Here is a 23,868-nt window from a genome sequence, read left to right as displayed (position 1 = left end):
ATGTCCTGCTACAACCAGTGCCTGCCGTGCCTGCCATGCGGACCCTGTGGCCCAACTCCACTGGCCAACAGCTGCAATGAGCCCTGTGTCAGGCAGTGCCAGGACTCCAACGTCTTCATCCAGCCCTCTCCCGTGGTGGTGACCCTGCCCGGCCCCATCCTCAGCTCCTTCCCGCAGAACACCGCCGTGGGATCCTCCACCTCCGCTGCCGTTGGCAGCATCCTCAGCTCTCAGGGAGTGCCCATCTCCTCCGGGGGCTTTGGCCTCTCCGGCTTGGGCAGCGGCTACTGCGGCAGGAGGTGCTTCCCCTGCTAAAGCCCAAGACAGACGCTCATCTTCCCCAATGCTTCTTGCACTGCTGATTCCTCTTGGAGGGACCTTGTTTCCTTCTGGATTATTAAAATTCTGCTGCATCCTATTCTGTGCCTCTGCGTTTTCCTTTCCCTTATGGTCATTCCAGACACCTGGTGACTGGAGGAAGTCTTTTCCCCTTATGTCTTCTGTAAATACTTTTGCAGATAGCAGCCTTTGCCTTTTTCCAAAAGGGCAGGCAGGGTGCAAAAATTTGCAGTGTGTCTCCTTAAAAGCACTCTCATTCACACATAAGAGATGTACAGAAGTCCTGCCATCAGCCTCTGGCCACAAAGGCCAAGCTTTGCTTCCTTTGTACTGTCATGCTATTTTGTCCTCAATGCACATCCTGCAGAAGTGATGTTTAGACTGCTGGCCTCCTGTGAGGAGCCAGAGCTGCCAGAGGCCCTTGAAGGCAACAGCTCCGCAAACACTTGTAAAGGGGAAGAAAGTATGTTTATTATCCTCTGGATGCTGCTGTGTTTGCCAGGAGGTATTCTTATGCAGAAAATGTCCCCAGAGAACAGTAGAAATGGGAATGAATGGGCTCATAGTGCATGTTGCCCACCTACTAAGATCTACGTCAAGTGCCAAGGGTTTCCTGAGGAAAGGTTCTGGAAAGACACTAATTACAAGAATAGTGGCAGGGGAGTACAGCCAGTTGGTGCTGTTAGACTTGTGGACTAAGTGGAGTCTGGGAGCTCTCCAAAGCAGTGTTTTCATTTAGCAGGATAAATGAGATAGAGGATTGCAGCTGAGGAAGGGGAACTGCAGAGTTGCTTCAGGGCATTCCTGAGTATGATGATGTAGGACCACCCAGAGCCCTAATCAGCAGCTGGCTATGTAGCTGAGGGACAACAAACTTTCTCCCTAAACATCTTCAATTCCCTTGGAAGCAAAAGCAGGTTTGGAAAAGATGTTTTGCTGGACAACTCCATCTATATAGATATGTACTCTACTAGAGTGAGGCCTGATGTGGTGTGGGTGCTAATCAGTCTAAGAAAGAACTGACACGTGGTTCAGTTTCCTTGCCAAAGCAGCTGGCAGTGTTCATGACTCGTCTGAACTCACAGCTACACATACCCCTGAGTCTGGGAGAGTCTCATCACTATCCCTGTGTCTGGAGGGCAGCACATGCTACTCAACACTTCAAGGCTTGTTGGTATACACTGTCAGCAAGCAAGTAGGTGCTTTTCCTTCTGTTCATCTATTCAAGAAAAAAAGAAGAGGTGCAAATCAAGCAACTCACATTGACACTGGCTAGCATAGACAGACAACAAAAAACGTGTATTTAAAGTATGCCAACAGCAAGAGAAGGTCAAAGGAAAACCCCTCTCAATTTGCCTAAGGTCTTGGGAGTCTGGGAAGGTCCCTGCTGACTGAAAGCTAGCAAATGTTATACCAATCTTCAAGACGGGCACAAGAGAGCATGTAGGAAGCTACTGACCAGATGGTCTAACCTCAGTCCCTGGAAAAGTTATGGAGATTATCTTGGGTGCTACCAAAAGGCATTTAAAGAACAAAGCTGTTATCAGGCATAAACAACATGGGTTCATGAAGGGAAAGTCCTGTGTTGGTACTTTGATCTCCTTCTATGTGTCGTAGTTTCAGCAGAGATAGAGTTCATTTTTTTCCAAGAAGCTGGTATGCTGCTGTGTTTTGGATTTAGGATGAGAATAATATTGGTAACACATTGATGTTTTAGTTGTTTGTCCTGGTTTCAGTTAGGACAGAGTTAATTTTCTTCCTAGAATCTGGTAGGGTGCTATGTTTTGGCTTCGGATGAGAAGAGTGCTGATAACACGCCGATGTTTTAATTGTTGCAGAGCAGTGCTTACACCAAGCCAAGGACGCTACAGCTTCTCACTCTGTCCTGCCAACAGGCAGGCTGGGAGTGCAGCAGGAGCTGGGAGGGGACAGACCCAGGACAGCTGACCCAAACTGGCCAAAGGGGTTATTCCATACCATCTGGGGTCATGCTAAACAATATGTAGGGGTGGCTAGCCAGGGTGGGGGTGCCGGACTGCTCGGGGTTAGGCTGGGCATTGGTCAGTGGGTGGTGAGCAATTGCATTGCGCATCACTTGTTTTGTACATGTTATTATTATTAGTTCTATTATCATCATTATTGTTATTAATATTATTGTTATTATTATTTTCCTGTCTTAATAAACTGTCTTTATCTCAATTCACGGGCTTCACTTTCCCATTTCTCTCCTTCATCCCAGAGAGGGAGGGGGGATGGTGAGCGAAAGGCTGTGTGGTGTTTAGCTGCTGGCCAGTTAAACCACAACACTGTTGCAAAGCACTGCTTACAGAGTCAAGGACATTTCAGTTTCTGGTGGTGCCCTGCCAGGAAGGAGGCTGGGGGGTGCACAAGAAGCTGTGACAGGACACAACTAGGACAGCTGACCCAAACTGGCCAAAGGGGTATTTCATACTATATGATGTCATGCTGAAAAATAAAAATGGGGGGTGTTGGGTGGGAGAGGTGCTGCTGCTTGCAGTCTGGATTGGCATTGATTAGCAAGTGGTGAGCAACTGCATTATTCATCACTTGCTGTGTACATTCTTTTATCATTATTTTCCCTTCCTTTTCCATCCAATTAAACTGTCTTTATTTCAACCCACGTTTTTTGTTTGTTTGTTTGTTTGTTTCCCAATTTTCTCCCCCACCTCGCTGAGAAGAGGTAGAAAATTGATAGAAAAGTTGGAGCACTGGACAATCAGCAATGGCATGGAAGTTCAACAAAGTTGAAGTCTGGGCTCTATACTTGGGACAGAGTAATGTGTCAACAGTGTGCCCTGGAAGCCAAGAGGGCAAACTGCATTTTGGGCTGCATTAAACACAGCATAGCCAGCCAGTCCAAAGAGGTGATTCTCCCACTCGACACAGTGTTGGCATGGCCTTACCTTCAATATTGTGTGTGGTTCTGGGCTCCACAAGATAGAAAGTATATTAAGATAGTTACTTGACTGTGTCCAGAGGAGGGCAACAATGCTGATAAACGGGCTGGAAGACATCCTATGAGGAGAGGCTGCAGACACTTGGTCGGTTTAGTCTGGAGAGAAGAAGGCTAAGAGGTGACCTTAATGCTCTCTACTACTTCCTCAGGGGAAGTGAAGAAGGAGAAGCCAATCTCTTCTCCTTGGTAACCAATGATAGTATGTAGGGAAATGGCACAAAGCTGCAAAAGGGAAGGTTAAGACAAGGTATCACGAAAAAATTCTTTACCATGAAGGTGGTCAAACACTGGAAGAGGCTTCCTAGGGAGGTGGTTGATGCTCCCATGCCTGTCAATGTTCCAGAGGCATCTGGATAATGCCATTCAAAAATACGCTTTATCTTTTGTTAAGCCATGATATGGTCAGGCAGTTGAACTAGATGATCTGAAGGTACCTTCCAACTGAATTCTATTTTAAATACCAGACCTGAGTGTCAAAGAAGAGCCACATGCCTGAGGATGAAGGTAGGAACCAACTGCTAGCTCCCAGACTGGAACTGCAGTGCTCAGGCCAAAGGTCTACTTTAAATGTGAAAACATGAAGGGGACGAGGCAAGGCATGTTGCTGCTTAGGGTAAGTTTTGCAGAAGTCTCACATGTTCTGTAACTGAGTGACCTGTGACCACGAAGAGACATTTTCCTGCCTATTTGCTCAGTTGCTTTGAGACGGAAGCACAGCTCATTATTGTATCAGCAATGGTTGCTTCAGGTTCTGCAGCCTAACACACAGCACAGGACAGGCATCCAAGTCACTTTTCAATTATTCCCTGACTCAAGAATGTTCTGTAAATTGGGATAAAAAGGGTTATACCTGTGTATAAACCCTTGGGCAACATAAAATCGGAAGTGTTTGTAATCCTGGTGATCCTATCAGTTTCCTATGGAAACTCAGGATTAGCCTATGCTGAGCTGTTTTACGGTTAAAAATGTGTTTGCAGAACCCAGGCCCCTGCAATACCAGCCATCTGCTTAGAAAAAGTATCTCTCCATTCATCTCATGTCTACTCAACACTTATATTTTAGTTGCAAAATGAGGTAATCATTTAGCAAAAGTGATTGGTTTTGAACCCAGCAATGTGGGGAGGGGACGCAGAGTAAAACACGAGGTTTCTTTCCTCCCACACTGCACGTGTCCAAGAGCAGGTGAAACACAGCTTTTGTTCAAAGCTGCCTTTTTCCTCAGAGCCTTTGAGACAGGAAACCAGCGGAGGGCTGAAATCAAGTGGGATGACCAACTCAGCTTGCTTCAAAACAGCAGGAAATGGCCCAGTGGATCAGCTACCCACCAGGGCTGCACACCACACAGCTTTGCTGTGCCCTCACCCATCTTCCAGCTCCATCTCAGCACAAGCCTCCTACAAGGTTCTCAGAGCGGGGCCACGCTCTCCTTCCGAGTTTTTGGACCCGTTTCGGGCACCGATGGCGAGAAGGACACCCCGGGGACATTACGTGAAGCACTGGGAGCAGGGAGGGCGGTGGGAGCTCGGGGTGGGGGGGGGGCGCCGGGCTCTCCAGCACGGCCAGGCTTGGAGAAAATGGCGCCCGCCGGAGAACAAGGACAAGGCGTTGCCCCGGCAACTGCCCCACGGCGGGTGGGGCCCCGCGCGGGGCAGGGGTGGTTGCTAGGAGGCAGCCGCGCAGGCGCCAGGGGCAGGCGCTGCACGCGGCCCCCGCCCGTGGCACGGCGCCGAGGACCCTCCCGGCCCTGAAGCCTCTGCCCGACATGGAGGTGGAGGATGACTTCGGTGAGCCTCGGGCGGCTGGAAGGCGGAGGTGGCTTCGCTCCCCTCTCTGTGTGTTTCCCTCCCGGATCGTCTTTGCCGTCACGAAGCAGATACAGCGTGGGGGGGAGGTGGCTGGGGGGGGTGTTGCAGGCGGTGGGTCTGGTGCTGTCTCTGTGACTGAGCCGTGAAGGAAGCGGTGAGCTGGGCGTCTCACCTAGGTCTGTGCTGCTTGTGGTTACTGGATGGGGCATGGGTGGGGTCTGGCCCTTGGGCAGCGTTCAAATGGAGCCGCTGCCTCTGGTGCAGGAGTTGTGCCTGCCTGGAGGTTTTTCAGGTGATTTCTGGTGGCGGTGGAATTGTTTGGGGGTTGATTTTGCGAGCTGTACTGCTAAGGGCTGGGGATCTCACCTGCGTGTTGATGTTGCTTTGGTGCTCCAGAGGCCTTGCTCGCTGCAGCATTTTGCCTGATTACTGCATCTGTTGACCTGATCAAGCCAGCTCCTGGCGCTTCTGCTTTTGCTGCTTTGTGTAGCACTAAGGGCTCCCTTTCCTCTCCATCAGGTACTCATTCTTGCCTTCTTCCTTGTACTGGCCACGTAGTTTTTTCCATCTGTTGAGACAGTTTAGAGAGAGAAGCCACTTCAAATTGCTATTACAGGGACAGCTGAAACAGTAGAAAGCTAGTTAATCCATCGTAATAATGAAGAAGTCTTTGGTTTTCAGCTGTTGTAATGGCCTAGACTGGCTAATGGAGGTGAGAGGTGCTCACAAGTAGCAAAGCTGGCAGTGGCAGTGTAGTGCAGCTGGGATGGAAAGAAGGATTATGTACAGCATTCCTAGTGGCTTAGAACATGAACTCAGCTCAGTGTGACTTGAGGAACTGCACCTTAACTAGCTGCCAGCCTGTGGGCCAAGATAGCTCCCTGCACTGGCTGTTGAGACAACTGAGCACCAATTTATGTATAATCATGGAATCATTCAGGTTAGAAAAGGCCTCTAAGATCATCTAGTCCAACCTTTAACCTGGTACTGACACGTTCACCCCTAAACCATGCTACGAAGTCCCACGTCAACACATTGCTTGAAGACTTCCAGGGATCTCAACCACTTCCCTGGCCAGTGTGTTTCAAAGCTGCACATCCCTTTCAGTGAAGGAATTTCTCCAAGAAAAAACAACAACAACAACAACAAAAATAAATAAAAAAACCTGAGCCTCCCCTGGTGCAACTTGAGGCAATTTCCCCTTGTCTTATCACTTAGTGCTTAGGAGAAGAGCCTGATCCCCACCTCATTACAACCTCCTTTAAGGTAACGGTAAAGTACAATAAGGTCTTCCCTAAGCCTTCTTTTCTACAAGCTAAACAACCACAATTTCCTCAGGTGTTCCTCATAAGGCTTGTTCTTCAGACCCTTCACCAGCTTCGTTGCCCTTCTTTGGACACGAAGAAGCGAAGAAGTGGTTGTGATAGCAGGGGAGAGGCTAAACAAACTGCAGCCTGTGTTTAAGATTTGATTACAAAGCAGCTTAAAAAAAAAAAAAAATGCATTAAAAGCCTGGGAAAAAGACCAGCAGGGAAGAAATGATGAAAGAAGCCTGGTCTCGCTCCCTGGTGAGTACACAACAGAGAGATCTGCAGGTAGCAGTGGTCCCCTATACCTCTTTCTGGCTGCCATTCTTTTTCCTCACTGAGAATATGAAAGTGATTATATATCACAGATGTACACATTCATACTGCTTCCCTGTTAATTGCCTGGCTTCTTAGGTGTTTTAATAACTCCTTAGCTCCTAAATAATTGCATGACTTGGGAGAAACTTCACTTAAATTACATAAACCATGTTAGGCATGCTGTTTCCTCAGAAATTAAGTTAAATTGGCTGGCATCTTTCCTCCAGCAAAACTAGCTGATGATCAGAAAAGACTTGGTTCACAGTGATAAAGCTCTCGAGGGCCCTGGTGGATGTATCATCACCCCAGTGATTCTCATCCAAAATAGTTCGAAAAGTACTACTCTCCTCATTCATTTTGAGTAACTGTGGTGATCTAGTTAATATGCTACCTTAAAGTGTTATTATGCAGTGCTACTTACTATTCTCTGTCTATTTTGACTAATGTCTGTGTCAGCTCAAACTTCAAAGTGAATTTGTTTGGTTATGTAAAGCAGGCTCCTGCCTCAATGATGGGTTTCAAAGTAAAAACAACTGGTTTAACTTCCTAAAATCACAGCCCTTTTGTGGTGGTGCGTTTGTTCCACTTCACTGTGTTAGTGATGTTTGATCTTGTCTTTCTAACTAGTTCCCCTCCCCTGCCCCAATTCTTCCATTCTAGATGTTTTGGATCCAGAGAGATTGATACAATGTCCGTATAATAAGCACCATCAAATCAGAGCCTGTAGGTTTCCGTATCACCTTGTGAAGTGCAAGAAGGTAAGCTGAACAGCCAAACAAGGCACTGAATGGGGGTTGTGCGCGTCTGTAAATACAATGTGCATATTCTCATACTGTTTTCTGACTGGCTTGAGTAAGTTCCTGACAAATAGCCCCATTTATCCTTTATTTCATATGTTTTTATGACCTGTGTAGTAACAGGTTCAAGGACACGTTAGCTCACCTAAGACTCGTGTGGCTCTTCATGGTTAGGTCAAGGATGAAATCTCAGTCTCTTCAAGCACCTCACGTGGAGATGAGATAAACTTTTCTACTTTAAGCTGAAGAGAACTCAGCCTGAGTGATATGTACCACCTCTGGCTAGTCAGAGTAGAAATGGTTTGATGTTGTAATTTGTTCTTTAAGTGACAGAAATGCATAGCTGCTTTTTTTTTTTTTTTTTTTAATGTTGCTAATAAGTATTTAGTGGCAGAAACTGCACATCCTGTATTCAGCACACATGGGAGAGGTGGATTTTTTTACCTCAATCTTTCATCCAGAATTTGAATACAAATCATCTAATTGGAAGCATTCCAACCTCAGTTCTCCTCTGTATCCTTAAGGTCTGTTTTTTAAACTGTCGCATGCAGGTGACTGACCAAGCTTTGGGTTTTTGCTGAGACTTCCTAAAAACCAATTGTTCCTCTGTCAGCTTACCAGTATGTTTTTCAAAATAGTGTAGCAGTGCTGTGCCTTTCAGTAAAGATGCAGCTGGAGGGTGTATGCACTGATAACAGTACTTACAAACAATTAATTTTGGTGAAACTAGTGGTTTAAAAAATATTAAGTAACAAGTGAAGGTGGTGGGCAGAGCAGCAAGTACATCTATTTTTGTAGTACTCAAGAGAATTTTCCTTGTTCACTCCCTGCAAATTTTGGCAAGAATGTGCGTGTGAGCCAGGTGAACAATATCAGCAAGTAAATGTTAACCTTATTGTTTTTGTCCTTGCATTGCATAACTGTTAACCAGTCAGTTTTTGCAAGATTTCCTAATTGGAGGGTTGAGTTATAATAATGATCACCTGTCACATTGATGGGTTAAAGTTGCCTGGTCACCAGGTGCCCACCAAGCCACTCTCTCATTCCACCTCTTCAGCAGAACAGAGGGAGAAAAAAATGTGGGTTGAGATAAGGACAGGGAAATCACTCACCATTTACCATCATAGGCAAAACAGACTTTGCTTGGGGAAGATTAATTTATTGCCAATTAATAACAGAGTAGGACAGTGAGGACTGAAAACAAAATTAAAAACACCTTCTTTCTAGCACCCTTCTTCCCAACCTCAACTCCAGTCTCAGTTCTTCTGCCTCTTCCCTTCTCTCCCCAGCAGGCGCAGGGGACTGGGGCTGCAGTCAGTTCAAAATGTTTTTTTCTCTGCCGCTCCTTCCTCTTTGAGCTTTTTCCCAGAACCAGCACGGGGCAGCTCCTGACCTCTATCAGAGGCCACTCCTGCCCTCCTCCCCCCCCACCCCCCCCCGAACCTGAACACACAAACCCAATACACAGATACAGTTGGTGTCTGTAAGTAATTTGCAGAATTTACATTGATCCTGCCAGAGCAGCTTGCTGAAGCTGGTTGAAGCAATTAATGGACATGTGAGGACACAGCAACCTAGCTGTACAGACCTGTTAAGGCCAGAACTGTGTCTACAGCTTCATAGGTGTAGGTAATGACAGGTGCCTTGGAGCCTGCACTGCAGCTGTGCATCACTGGTAGTAGAGGGCTCACTGCCTCAAGCAGCATCTGTACCAGGCACTCTTGCTTCTATATCTGTCTTGGGTGCAAATGTAATCCCTGACAAGCGGAGTTGTGCCAGTCAAAGCCAGGCAGGTACTGGGACAGTGGCAAAGTTGTGATTTTTTTTCCCAATAAAGCAGGGGGTGAACTAATTTATCATAGTAATTGCTGAGCACTGTGAGTAGAACCAGTGTCTATGTGAAGAAGCACCAAAGTTTGCGGGTGGAATGCTTCCAGCTCCCTAGCTGTTCTGAAAGGGTTAAAGAATTTCTCTGTCTTTGTGCCTGCCTGTGTAAAAATACCTGCATAGTTTAGATTTGCCTACCATCTGTCCTCTATTGTTTTTAAAATAGCTTCATATGTGCTTTACACCATGTAGCTATATTGCCAGTGTTGCAGCAGGGAGGTTAGCTGAGGGTATGTTTCATTTGAGCCACCCCTGAGCTGAGTAATTTTTTAGTGAACTTGGTTTCAAAGAACAGTCAGTTTCATAGTTTCGCTTTGCAATTGTAGTGTCTGAGCAGTATTTTGCCATTCCTTGCTTTGTCTTTTAAAGCAATATCACAAATATCTCTTGTTAATCCTGTAAAAAAACATAAGGAAAAATGAACTTGAGAAGCATGGCACGTGATTTTGGTTTTCTCTTCTCTAGAGCTACCCTCATGTTGCGAAGGAATTGGCCACGTGCCCCTTCAATGCTCGCCATCTTGTTCCTCAAGCTGACCTCAGTGATCACATATCGAAATGCAATGACAAAGGGTTCATTGAGCAAGATATAGGTAAGAGAACCACCTGTGCTCTAAGATGCAACTGCACCCTAGGGACTGAGGTCCCCTGTTTGTCAGGATAGCTCCCATTATAACCGAAAAAGTGGGAGTCAAATTATTGTCTATAGTTTTGTGTGACACAACAGCCTTCAAAAACTTGAGTCCTGATTGCTTTGGTTTATTGAGTAGGCTCATTAGATGCTCCTGATAGCCTTTGCACATATTTTATTCCCAGGATTTTTGAATAAAAAGGTTGTACCCAAGCCAGTGCATATTGAAATGCCTCCAGCAGGAGATCTGATGCTTTAATGACCAGAAAGACAAGATCTTCTTTTCACAGAGATGATCTCCCTTCATTGAGGCTTGACCACTGGTGCCGTGTGAAAAGTCAAATAGGTGTCTAAGCTATGAAAATCCCTGCTGCTGGGGAAACCTGAATAGCTCACTCCTGATGAGAGATTGGTCAGCTCCTTTTGCAGACTTCTCTGCTGCTGAACTCGCTTTGTCTGCAATAGTCTGCAAAACTAAGATTCCTGTCTCCTGCCCAGTGAGACAAAACCCCCAAATTATTTAGAAAAGCATCCTGTGCTATGTAGTGTCTCTTTAGTTCTCCTCATTGTCTCTAAAGCTATTGCCACACTACAGAGCTGGTGGCTTTCCATCTTCTGTTGAGTTGCACTGATGCTAGCGGTCATGCTTCCATTTGTGTTAGCAGGCTTCCTCTCCACTTGAGCGTTCCTTTGCCAGGTCCCAGGGGACAGAGTCATTTGCTGTTCACTGAAAAAGTTATTTATGGTTGCTTGATTTCTGATCTATGCTTGGCTCCTGTGTGTACCTAACCAGTTTACATTGTGGGGGGGGGCATTCCTCTAAAGCAAAAAACTGTTTTACAACTTGATCCAAAGTACTTAACGCTTCTGAAGCAGGACAAACTACAATCACTGATTTTTCTGTCATCCTGAAGTGAACCAGTCTTCTGGCTTCCAGAGAGAGCAGGTGAATGCTGTGAGCACTTGGCAGGCGCCTCCATGTGATGAAGACTGGGAAACTGGTAAGGAACTTCCCCCTTCTGCAACACTGCTGACTTCTCTCTGGTCCTGTCTTACAATTCCACTTAGGGTAGTGTGAGTCCAGAGATGCCATTCATTTAGGTCTCATATGTAGGACACCCTGCTTATGTTCTTTCCTGAAAGTACGCATAGCCCGGCTTAGCAGGCTTTTCTGGACATGAAGAATTATTCAACATGCCTGCTGTAATTGGTATGGAAATATATTTCAAAACATCTGCTCCTTTACATAAAAGCTGTTATACTTCCTATGCAATGATGAAATCAGAAGCATGGTAACTTCTACATTCCTTAGGTAAATGACAGTGAAGCAGACACATTCATCAGGATCAATTTCTATTTGCTCTTGAACACGTAGAAATAATGACAAAGACACTCCTGATCTTTGTTTATCTTTGCTGGTGTTTCTTAGTTTTGAGCCATGTCATTTGTTTCCTTTTGCAGAGTTGTTGGAGCAGCCAAATTCCCCTTTTCTTTGGGGCATGACCAATTCTGGCATAAACAGGTAGAGAGTGCAAGTTTGATACCTTACCACAGGTATAAAGGAATATTCTAGCCTTCTCCCAGCCCAGCCTTGATGGTTGGCTTTGCTGATGTTTCCCTCCTCCCAGGAACTGTACACTAACAGTGAATGTTTTTATGGTGCTGATTCATTGTTACTTGCTTTCTCATGACTCGCCCTTAAAAGAGAAGGAGACCCTTGGGCTGCAAGAATTCAGTTATTCTGTGCTCTCTTATGTCTGTGGCAGAGTGCTCTCCCTGCTGCTGTGCAGTGTTCAGTTTCTGCTGCAATTCTGGCCAGTGTGCAGGGAAGGGAGGTGCTGAGCCGCTATGTGAGAGGTGCTCAGCCATTATGCTGGCTTAGGAAATGTGGCCAGATACTTCCCTCTGGAGCCTTTTGAGAGAGCTACCTCCTGTGAAACTAATAATTAGCTAGTAGTCCATTGTGACCTCCTGTCACTTTTTTCTTGAGAGATTCACTGGCAGTAGGGCCCTGTGTTAGCAAAAATCCCCAAACTGTGATTACATTTTACAAGGGACAAGTGGGGAAGGAGGAGTATAGTAGGAGCTGTGAATTTGATGGAGCTGAATTGCCTGGCTTCAGTGATTCAACAGTAGACTGTTATTGCAGGCTATACATGAGGTGTGGTGGCAGCACCAGGGTTGCTAAAGCATGTTTTAAGGTTTGTTTAAGCCCATATGTAGAAGTAGTCTTGCAGCTGACTGCTCTACAGTTTTGTATGGGCTCAAAAGATAGTCTTCCTTCTGTAAGGGGTGTCAACAGTGCTATCTGGCTTCATTTGTTATGCTTTCTGAAACACTTTATAGTGTTTAGAGCACATGTACTTATTGTAAATGTCACCATTGCCAGGCAGCAAAGTACCATCTCCTTGTGTCCACACTCTGCTTCATGATATAGTAAAGTGCATAAACTTAATCAAGTGCTTTTGTCATGAGAAGTGACTGTAGTCTTTCAGTTCCAGTACCACCTTTGGACAAAAGAATTACCTACCTTCAAGTGTACGTGCGCCTGAGTCCTTCCCGTATGCTGTATCATGGAAAGGCTGTAAGTAGTGTACATGTGGTTTTGATGCCAAAACTTCTGTAGATAGTGACAGTTACTGAAACTTCTAGCTGGAGCAGTGCCTTACGGCAACGACTGAATGGACAGGAGAGGAACTGTATAACATGGTCCTCCTGGAAAGCAGCTTCCTAAGGAATCTAATAGACTGAGTTCCTTTTCAGAGCTCCAAGCTGTGCTTCTCAACCTCTTTGAGGTATACACTGATTAGCAGACCAGTCTTCTGAGAAATTGTGGCAAATATAATGTCCTTGGCACATGAAACAACTTCTGTACACTTCATAGACGTCAGAAGTTCAAGGAGAGGACAGGAGGAGAAATAATAGGAAACAACAGCAGGGGGGGATTGCAAGTACCACTGAAATCTTGTACCTTAGATTGTTGCTTTAAAACAGGCATGTGCGTTTGCAAAAGAGGCCCGCTCAGAGTTGTGTACTTACAACAATAATGTTTGGTGCTAGCTATAAATGAAGGGATGAAGTTATCCTGGGGGATGTAGAAATGCCCTCCATAAACTACAGCTTTGTGTGAATTCAGGCCTTGATGTAACAGAAATGTTTGTAGTCCCATTTCAGTAGAAGTCAGGAACCACAGCGTAATTTCCAGGAATTTCTACCACGTATCATAAGCATATGCCATGTACCTGCAAAACAGCTGGATTATAAGGTGTCTGAAATGATCTCTGTGGAAGTTTACTGGATACCTGGGAAAATTCTTGGTTGTGTGCTGTAGAAGTACAGAAAACTTACTCTATAGCAACCTGTGGTTAGGTAGTTAGTAGTCAGCCTGTAGTCATCTGTAGTTAGTGAAGTCATATTTAAGGGCCTATTACAGCCTGCAGAGCATAAAATACATTGTGGGAGTTTCTCCAGCCTTTAGGGAGGCTGAGACTTCCTACTGCATCCCTGCATAAGGATTAATAAAGATCATCTTGACCAGCCAAACGTAGTATTTTCCTATGCATGTACTTTTTGCTGTTTATCTTTTCAGCATCTGAGTTTGTCCACTTCAGATATGTAAAGTAGATAGCTTTGGTTTGCTAGTACATTGTAATTTATAGGTACTTCTGTCTTCTTTCTAGAAAGCATCGTGATCATGCCTTTACAGCTTCAAGCCTTAAGCCTTCGCTTTGTCGTGTTGGTGCATGGTGCTTCAGTTCGTTTGATTCATCTAATAATGGGGAATCCTCTGTGAATTCCTTACAATATGTAATCTATACTATATGCATGTACACGGGTTAAATTTAAACAGTAAGCTTAGTTACTTTTCTAGTTCCCATTCGGGTTTTGTAGTTCCCGTTTAAAGAAAAGTTTACTAACACTTAAAACCTGTTGGAGAGCACTGATGTAATGTTTTTTTCCTGAGTCTGGGAAAGAGTTTAGATCACTATCATATACATCTAGGGCTGTGTAAATGTTTGGATTAAGCAGATTTGCATCTTAAAAATGACTGAAAGTACAAAATGAGGTCTAAATACACAGACACAATTAAGAAGCAGCATAGGGTATTTCTCTAGGAAGAAATTAATGTCATTGGCATTTTGAAAAGTGCTCCTCAAAACAATGGATTCTTACAATTTGTATGACTACCAATGTAAAATAAGGCATGTTGACAAGCATGTGCAAAATTAAGATTATTTTAAAGTTTGATTCTGTCAAAGTTCTTGTTCAAAATGGCAATTTACAATAAAAAGATTGTGAATAGCCTTGGACCCATGTTATATTTCTAAAAGGCAAATGGAGTTATTTGTTACGTTCTTGTTCTGTTGAATAACTAAATGGCTACTAAGTAAGATCTCCATTTTATTTTTATTTTTTGTTCTTTTAAATGAATGAAGCTGTGACAAATGTCAGCTTTCGATTGTTTGTGACTTGACTGCAGTAGAGGAGGTGAGCTTTGGGTGTACTTGCTCTGAGGAATCACGTTATTCTAGGACCCTGTTCTTCCTCAGGGTGAGGAGAGCACTGTTCTTCAGTAGGCCTGCCTTTCTGGAAAGGGCCACAAGCAAACAGCCTGGAAGGTCATGGCTGCAACTCCAAAATATCCCCTGGCCTCAGTAATCAGGGCATAGGGACCGCGAGAAGTGGGTTTGCCTCATCACCTAGGTGCATGACATAGCTCTGAGATCTAAAATCCCGTATCCTTCTAGGCAACTTCCTCAAGCATGCCACCGCCTGTGAAGAGTGAGAAACCCATCATTTCTCTGTTCCCTATCATGATTCGGGAATGCAAGATTAACTGGCTGTATGATTGTAAAACAAAGATAACCCTCCCTCCAGCGCAATGATTATTTAAAACTCCATGTCGTTTATGGTTGGGGTGTTGGGATAAAGCTCCCTCTGACTACTTTGTATTTACCACAGAGCAAGGAATAATTTAAAGAATAAGCGTGCCAAATGATACCTTCTCCAAAGTGGCAGAGGACTTTCTTGTGACTATCACTGTGGTTGCAGCCACTTAATCCTTTAAGTCCTTAGTCTCTCTTATGATGGGTGGGCTGTGCAGTGCTGGGGCTTTCTCCCACTTTCCTGGAGGCTGGATGTGTTCCTTGCACAAGAGAAGCTGATGGGATGTAGAGAAATAGCACATTTTGGCCCACTAGGAAGGGTTTCTGAGCATATGCCTGGGTGACTCTCCTCTAACACGAGTTTCTTGGTGGCACAGATGCTGTTAAACTCACTCCATGAGGACTCGCACGTGTACACCTTCCTTGCTGGGCCATTTCTGCCTTACCTGAGCTACCAGCTCTGGGGCAATAGAACTAGTCTGACTAGAAATCCGTATGGAAATTTGGGATACAAATGGTTGTGTTTGCAGTTGTCACAGGTGACTCAGGAGGGAGGAGAGGAGGTAGCATTTACCTTTAGGCACAAGTTCTTCTCTGCTGGGGAGCCTGGACATGTGGGAGCTCCTTTCCATTCATCCTGGTGCCCATGGGCCCGTGTGGTGTCTGATGGGTCTCGCCACCCCCTCATTAGCACCCAGACACAGATGTGTAGCTGCTCAGTGTTAAGGTATACCCATGCTGTTGGTGCAGCTCCAATACCAGCAGATCGCCGAATCTCTGCTCTATCCCTGTCATTCCCTACAGTTCTGCCCAGCCTTTCTTCCACTGAAGGGTTGAGCCTGCACTGCAGGATGGCCGTGTGCTATTTTTGTACCCCGTTGGCTGGACCTATGCATTACACAGTAATGGGAGCACAGCACGAAGCACAGGCCTACATGGATCAGCGGGGAGCCAGTCTGCTTCCTGGTTCTGTGTTCCCTATGGGCTGTGATCAAGTCAGCCAGATTCCTGCACATCCCCTTTGTGGGGACTCTTGCTTGCTGCATCCTGCAGAGTAAGACCCTTCTCCACACTTTGGTGGTCTGGGCTGGGATGCCCAGCTCCTCTCCTCTTGGCCACAGACTGCAGCTGGAGCAGGGATGCCATGAGCAGCTCTTTCTGCTACTTCCCACTTTGTCCCTGTTGTTCTCATCTGCAGAACTTAGCACGTGCTTTCCCTCAGTAGAACTACACTGGCACAGGGAAAATGTCCTTTCTCCAGTCTTCCACCTCCTCTCTTCAGCTCCAGAGCATTGTGGAGGTGTTTTCCTCCCTAGTCCAATGGCTCAAGGCAGACTTGGAGGCGAACTTGTGTTGTTTTTTTTAACTTCATAGGCAGGAGGGCTCTGCCTTCGGCTACACGTCTTTTCAGGGTCAAGGTCTGGATGGGGTGACTTCAGTTACTGCATCCTGTCCTTCTGGCACTCAGCAGTTTGTACTACCTAGTTCTCTGGGCTTTTTATTTGTGGCACTAGAAGACCCTAGAAGTCTATGCAGTCTTCGTTTACAGTGTGTGGTACCTCTTTATCCTTCTGTCCCATTCCACTTTCGCTATAGTCAAGATGTATACTTGCTGCCTACAGCCCCACAGAGATGTATTCACAATTACAAGTGTCCATATGCATGGTTCACGTCCACAGTTCACATTAATCATCATAGCTCTGGAAAACACAATCTCCTTCCTCTCCCTCCCACCAGTTCAGATTATGATTGCTTTCCTCAGGTCTATATTCGGCTAATGGGGATTTGAGGTAGTTGTGTTAGCTACTAGCTGATGCCCAGGAGAACAGCAATGCCCAGTGTCACACATGCACATCAAAAGGTGCAGGGATCTTTGTTCATGTGAATAAAGAAGCTTTGAATCTGATCAGTTAAATCCTGCTTAGTCACTGTTGTAACCTAATCATCATACAAATACAGGGTCGTGAACTATGTTGGCCCATACCAAGTGTAGAAGCCAGAGGGTGAGAAAAAGAGAGGAAGATGAGGAAAGTTCTCCATCACATGTCCTCTAATAATCAAATGAATTGCTGGATGTAGGAGGGAGAATAGAATGGGAAACACCGGCTGCAAAAAATGTCCCTCTATGCCTTCTGGAAGGTGAGCAAGCTCCTGGTATTGTTTTGCCTACAGATTTCTGTATCCAGCTCCTTTGTCTGTGCTGTGGTCAGGAAGCCTGGAGGAGAAAGGGCTAGGTGGTGGTGGGGACCAGGCTGTCCAGGGAGTCTCTCCAGAGATCACAGCCCTCACACTCCAGGTATAGCCCAGCTGTGCAGCAGCAGGTCACCTGAGGTTACGTTGATTTGTTGGTCCCTGTTTAACTCTGTAGAGAACTAACACCTGCTTCCAAGCTTCAAGTTCCAGCAGGTAAGAGTGCCTGGGGTTACTGAAGGCAGCACAGAGTCTCCTTGTTCTGGCAGATGAGGCTCTGGCCCCAGATCTCAACTTTAAAACAAAACCACATTCAAGAAGTTGTTTCCCCTTTCCCAGCTTTTAGTCAAGGTTATAACCCATAAAACCAAAAGCACGAGCTCAACTTGTAGGTCTTTTCTAACTGCTGACTCAGCAATAGGCTGAAAATCAAAGCAATGATTGCCTGGCCTGCCCACACATTGGCTGCAGTCACAGAGCTGAGCATTTCTTTTGAAGAGTTAGCCAAACCATGCAGACGAGGTGTCTCGTTGTGCAGGCCTGACGTGCGTGTTCCAGAGCAGGTAAATTGAAAGAGCCAATTGACTTCCTCTGCAGTGTCTTGGAAGCGCCATCCTACGTGGAGCTCCCAGCCCTGACAGTGTCTCACTGCCATGTGGCAGCTGTCCTATTTCCTTGGAATGCATAGGTGACAGTGAGAAGGACAGTGGCTGTGTCCAATCTTGCTGCTGTGATGTCCCTCTTCTAAGAAGGCTGCTGTCAACTACTGGGATAGCAGGAGTGTTCATCCTGGAGCCCTGTCACCAAACCAGGTGGGATCCCAGGCTCTGCAGACAAACTCCCTGCAGTTTTCTGCTGGGCTCTTCTCACCTGCTGCTGGCCAGCCTGGCACCCTTCCTTCCTTCTGAGTAAAGAGGGGAAGCACCGAGCCAGAACCTGAGTTACTTGTGAAATATTAGGATGGCCAAGGGCAGCAGCATGCCTTCACTCTGGCCAGGATAGCTGTATGTCTCTGACAATATAACTGCCCTGGATTTTGCCAGTCTGATATTATCTGAAGTTCATCCCAATTGTCGTTTCTACAGCCCATTTCTAGACTATTGATATCACTTAGTGTTCTGCTCTGGTCCCCTGTCACTGTTCTATTATCCTCTGCTCCCTCTCTTTTGCTCCTAGCTCTTCACCTCCATAAATCATGGTGCAAAGAAACTGAAGAGTAGTGGAAGAATAAATGCCAAATGATTGCCAGGGGAGGGAGAGGGCAAGTTGCTGTCAGGAATCCACCTGAGTGTGCAGCAGTTTTTGGTTTGCTAGGTCCAGGGGGAGCTGGAATTGGGCCGAGGGTCTGTAGAGATAGCACAATCTCAACTGCAAAAGCACCAATAACAGCATATCAAGCTAAATCTGTCTGGACCATCCTTTCCACACCAAATGAGTACGTGGGAGATAGGGAGGAGAAAACTGCTGACAGGTAAGTTTTGGGGTGGGTCTTGGCTCTGCCATCACTACAAAGCAGAAAGCAGAAAAAACTGCTGGGGAACAGGGAAGGGCTTGAATACCCACAGACCCTGGGGCAAGGCAGAGCAGAGTGAAGCAAGAGCACCCTCTGTACAGCAGCTATTGAAAGTGCTATATTTACATGGTGTTATTGTGAAAACGTGCTATTATCTTTGGAATATTACAGCTTACAAAGATAATTATTTCTCTTTTATGGTTGAAACATTCAATATTGTTACTATGGTCATGTGTAATGTTATCATTGTTTTTGTTTTACTGTAAAGCAGGTGTTGATTTCTAACACTTATCAGTTGTAATCATACATAGGGTTAACCTTTGGAAACAGTACACATATATAGGCATAGTGCTTAAGCTTTGGTTACCAGACAAGTATAAATAGCCTCTAGTACTTACCTGTACTGTCTTCCTTCTAAATTAATTCCACCCCATCTAATGCACTCTATAGATACCTTAAAGGAGGCTGTAGCAAGGTGAGGGTTGGTCTGTTCTCCCATCTGCCTGGTTACGGGACGAGGGGGAATGGGTTAAGGTTGTGCCAGGGGAGGTTTAGGTTGGGTATTAGGAACAACTTCTTTACTGAAAGAGTTGTTAGGCATTGGAATGGGCTGCCCAGGGAAGTGGTTGAGTCACTATCCCTGGAGGTCTTTAAAAGACATTTAGATGTAAAGCTTAGTGATATGGTTTAGTGGAGGACTTGTTAGTGTTAGGTCAAAGGTTGGACTTGGTGATCTTGGAGGTCTCTTCCAACCTAGATGATTCTGTGATTCTGTAAACATACAGTCATTCATTAGCTCGCCTCCAGGCTGCAAATACCTTATGCACAGTTCACTCTCCTTTTAACTACTGAAATACTGACTGCACTTAGTATCTTTTGTTTCAAAACTTTTACCTGTTTTATACCCTCCTAGATTTCTCCTACACATACACTTACCACCTTAAAGGACAGCTGAATCAACAATACTATTTCTAGTCTTGAGCTACCTCTTATCATACTGAAATCTTTTAGGGGACCACCCTGGAAGATAAACCATGAAAACGTGTCTCAGCATTTAGGTTATTAAATGCCTTTAAAAATTCTTTTTCCAAAGCTTTAACGAAGACTGCCAGAGGGCTATCTGATGTATCTAGTTTATATCTGCTTCATTAGATGCAATTTTTATTTTTTTCCATTCTTTGCTAGATATTTTCTGATTTAACGATTGTTTTGTTAATGTGGGAAACTTGAATTACTGCAAAACAAAACAAATTTCAAGAAAAAGATAATCTAATACATTTTGCCCTCCAAGTTGTTCCTTTACTCTCCTTAATGAGAGCCAGGAAGGAGGGGTTAGCAGAAGACCAGGATTCCAGACCTCACCACCTGCATTACTAGCTGGTAGCAGATGAGAGGGGAAGGCCTGACCCTACTGCAGAGCCAAACCAGGAGTAGGCAGAGCATGCGGAGGTTCTGGGTGTCTTCCTCCACAGCATAGCTCCCACTCACCTCTTCTACCATGGAGCCAGCAGAGACCACACCATTTCTTCCACCCTTCTGAGCCACCACCAGTTTCAGTGCCATATGAATTTGCTGTATCACCACCAAGATCCATCACAGTAGATACCTGGCCTGCAGCCTGCACATGCACATTCCCACATGCTGCAGTGGGACCAACTTCCTGCTGAAAGTCAGTGTTACCCTTCAGCACCCCTGTGAGCCTTTCTCTGATGCTGTCTTCTTCTCCACAGAACCCGTCTCTGTTTTCCATCCACAATCAGTGAATTAGAAAGAAAATGCACCCCATGTTTTCCCTCTAGCCTGAGTATACACTTTCACCCCTGTACTTCAGGCTGCCTGGGATGGAGTTAACATTCCCCACAGCAGCCCCTAGAGTGCTGTGCTCTGCACTTGGAGCTAGAACAGCATTGCCATCGCACCAATGTTGGGTCTGTTGCGGAGCAGTGCTGGCACAGCATCAAGACTCTGTCCAAGCCCCCCAAGGGCAGGAGGCAGGGGGTGGGCGAGAGGTGGGGAGGGGACATGGCCAAGGCAGCTGAGCTAAACCAACCAATGAGCTATTCCACACCATGTATCATCACACCCAGCAATAAAACCTGCAAAAGGGGAAGGGGTGGTCTCGTTATGAAAACATCTGTCTTCCTGAACAACTGCTATGCTTATTGAGGCCCAGCTTCCCAACACATGGCTGAACATTGCTTGCTGGTGGAAAGGAGAGAATAACACTTTTTTCTCGTCCATGCAGCCTTTGCTTGTTTTTCCTTTTCTTTTTCCTTTAATTTATTCTTACGTAAACCCATGAGCCTCTTTCCATCATGTTTTCTCCCCCTTCTTTCCCTTTGAGGAGGGGAGTTAGAGACCAGCGTGGTGGAGTTTAGCAGTCCATCAGTGTGAAACCACCACAGTCCTTTTTTGGTGCCCGACATAGGGGGTGAAGGGTTGAGATAACTATAGATTTGACCAGAGCACTTCAGAGGGAACTTACAATTAGTGTATTTGTCTAACAGTTGCTGGTCATGATACTGACTGATTTGCTCTTGATACTGTTCTATGTCATTCTGCTGTATGTGATCTATGCCATGTTCTCTCTCTATATGTCAGATCTGAGAGCTTTTTAAAGGCTGTGTTTGCTTCTTTGTTTTTCTTTTTCTTTTCAGTTTGCTGTACTGTAAATCACTGGTCTTGAGCCTAATCTGCTGTTCAGGCCCTGCATTGTTGTCATCTCTGTACACTGGGAACCATCTGTTGGAGAATTTTAACAACTGCACTCTACTGCACTCTTTTTCTCCTCTGGGAGTGAATTGGATATCAGGAATGGTGCCTCCTCCTCCTTTCCCTGTGAGCTAATTACAATAGCTTTCCAGTACTTTGAATATCCTTAGGTAACCAACATAGTCCTATTGCTAGGTTTCCAGAATGTTTCTGTTTTTCTTTTTTTTTTTTTTTTTTCTCCTAAGGTTAAACAATTAATTAAGCATACCACCCAGGAATCTGCCCCTAGGCAGTGTGTTGATGGGTGGCAAGGTGTGTGGGAAGATACAGGCAGGTACCTGTCATGGTTCTCTCTGCCAGTGGTTTTAAACTTCACCTCTGAGCAAGTGCAATCCTAAAACAAAATGGTAGAATGTTTAAAAGACATATGCCCTGACCCTGGCAATGCTGGCGAACTCCAGCTTGCTGCACTGTGCTGGGGCCTGGCCTGCACTTATCATTCAATAGTCAGTGTTATAAGTTGCCCCCTTAATTAATTTTCAGAGAGCATTGCATTAATAATAGAAAGGAATTTATTGAGTAAGCAACAGCAAGCAAAACAGCGCTGGGCGGCCGGGGAGTCTCGGCTCCACCAACGGCACGCACCTCACCCCCCCCCACGGTCCCTTTTTATATCTTGGTGATTTCAGGATTACGCAGCACATCCTGGTGTATTCTGCGACTGCGCACACTGTTGCTAGGGGGTCGTCTCTGTCCCTCTGGTGGTCGTGAAGATGAAGGCCGTAGTCTTCCTTGGCGTTGTGGTTCAACTTCTTTTTTTTAATTGGTCATGTTGGCCCAGTGTGAGACAGGAAGGCAGGATGTTGATACACTAGTTTAGCAACTTATCAGGAGATGGTTACATGAACTTTGCAGCAGTGTTTTTTTAACAAAAGAGGCTACTGAGATGCAGAAGGAGAGAAGGGGAGGGGGTTCTCTATTTTGTTACATTAAGCAAAAGAATTTTCATAGTGTCTAGCAAAGGAGTTTTCACAACTCCCGTTCCTCAAACAGAACTCCTTGTTTTTATAATACAAAAGACAATGAACAAACATTTATTGTGTATTACAGTCAGCACTATTCAGCACCTGCAAGGGGAAGACAAGGCCTCTGGATCTGACAAGCAAATAAGAGAGACAGTAGCTAAAACAGAGGGCCAACTGTCAATGGAATCAGTGGCCCCTGTAGTTAACAAAAAACAATGGACGCAGATGTCAGCTTGTTTAGTAAGGGAAGAAGTAGCTCCACTAAGAGGTTCCAGAGCAGGAAGTGGAAGAGGCAGGCCGCTCTGGAGCAGGGCTGTCACATAAACAGGAGGAAGACGAGAGAGAAATCATAAGGCAGAAACCACCTGATCCTTATCCCTGAGTGAGTTGCAAGATCTAGGAAAGCATTTCAATCATCACCCAGGTGAGCACGTTGCCACCTGCCTGCTCCAATGCTGGAATACCAGCACCAGTATCCAGGAATTAGAAGGCAAAGAAGCCAAGCAGATGGATCTTTCTCTAGGGAAAGGATCATTGACAAAGCAACTGGGAAAAGGGGCACCAGTCCTCCACCTCTAGGTGACCTCTGTCAGGAATGAAGGAAAGGCATCCCCTCAAGGAAAACTTTGTATTATCAATCAGGTCCACAGGACCCACAGGAGTGCAAGGCTCTAGTGAGCACCATTGCTGTGTACTCTAATGCCACCAAGCTATGCAGGGGCAGAACCCATCTGTATTTCTGGCTTGACAGGGGGATCACAACAGCTAATTGTATTGGTGGCTAAAGTGACCCTGACTGGGAATGAGTGGCAAAAGCACTCCATTGTGACTGGCCCAGAGGCTGCATGCATCCTTGGCATAGACTACGTTAGGAGAGGGTATTTCAGGGACCCAAAATGGCTTTTGGCATAGCTGTCTTGGAGATAAAGAACATTAAACAGTTGTCTACCATGCCCAGTCTCTCAGAAGACCCTTCTGTTGTGGGGTTGCTGAGGGTCAAAGAACAGCAGGTGCCAATCACTACCTCAACAGTGCACCAGCAGCAATATTGCACTGACTGAGATTCCCTGAGTCCTATCCATAAGCTGCTGATTTGTTGACTGGAGAGCCAAGGAGTGATCAGCAAGACTCACTCACCCTTAGTAGTCCCATATGGCTAGTGCAAACGTCTAATGGCGACAGTGGACTATCACGGCCTGAATGAAGTCACAACACCACTGTGTGCTGTGGTGCCGGACATGCTAGAACTTCAGTACGAACTAGAGTCAAAGGCAACCAAGTGGTATGCCACCGTGTAGTGGGTTTACGTGGCAAGGTTTTGGTAGCAGGGGGCCATAGGGGTGGTTTCTGTGAGGAGGATCTAGAAGCTGCCCCATGTTTGGTAAGGGCTCCATTGTTTTCCAGAGCTGAGCCAATAAGTGATGTTGTTTTGCGCCTCTGTGAGAGCATATTTAAGACAGGGAAAAAAACGCTGTGCCACAC

At 45.6% G+C, this 23,868-nt stretch overlaps 1 protein-coding gene and 1 pseudogene across 3 annotated transcripts; both read left to right on the top strand.

The window, feature by feature from the left end:
- LOC311423051 (feather keratin 1 pseudogene) lies at positions 1 to 315 on the top strand (annotated as a pseudogene). The gene has a single exon. The product of its transcript is annotated as a feather keratin 1 pseudogene (transcript).
- Positions 316 to 4,946: 4,631 nt separating this feature from the next.
- LOC311423026 (gametocyte-specific factor 1-like) lies at positions 4,947 to 14,364 on the top strand. 2 transcript variants are annotated; one of them, XM_084496621.1, is made up of 7 exons: positions 4,947 to 5,100; positions 7,407 to 7,504; positions 9,896 to 10,022; positions 10,975 to 11,061; positions 11,522 to 11,582; positions 12,562 to 12,644; positions 13,741 to 14,364. In XM_084496621.1, coding segments are annotated over exons 1-7 (480 nt in total). In that variant the 5' UTR covers positions 4,947 to 5,078; the 3' UTR covers positions 13,743 to 14,364. The 2 variants fall into 2 exon arrangements, with proteins under 2 accessions (XP_084352747.1, XP_084352746.1); XM_084496620.1 differs by having other exon boundaries at positions 12,556 to 12,644.
- Positions 14,365 to 23,868: the final 9,504 nt, after the last annotated feature.

Source organism: Aythya ferina (genome assembly GCF_964211825.1).
Source record: "Aythya ferina genome assembly, chromosome: 23".
In the NCBI taxonomy this organism is placed as follows: Eukaryota; Metazoa; Chordata; class Aves; order Anseriformes; family Anatidae; genus Aythya; species Aythya ferina.
Note: the sequence above shows the minus strand (reverse complement) of the source record. Positions and strands in the feature narration are given on the sequence as shown.

Coding starts and splice junctions, on each gene's coding strand:
- LOC311423026 (XM_084496620.1), top strand. CDS start 5,079: ATGGAGGTGGAGGATGACTTCG. Junction 5,101..7,406: donor GGAGGTGGAGGATGACTTCG/GTGAGCCTCGGG, acceptor CTTCCATTCTAG/ATGTTTTGGATCCAGAGAGA. Junction 11,583..12,555: donor ACCAATTCTGGCATAAACAG/GTAGAGAGTGCA, acceptor GTAGTCTTTCAG/TTCCAGTACCACCTTTGGAC.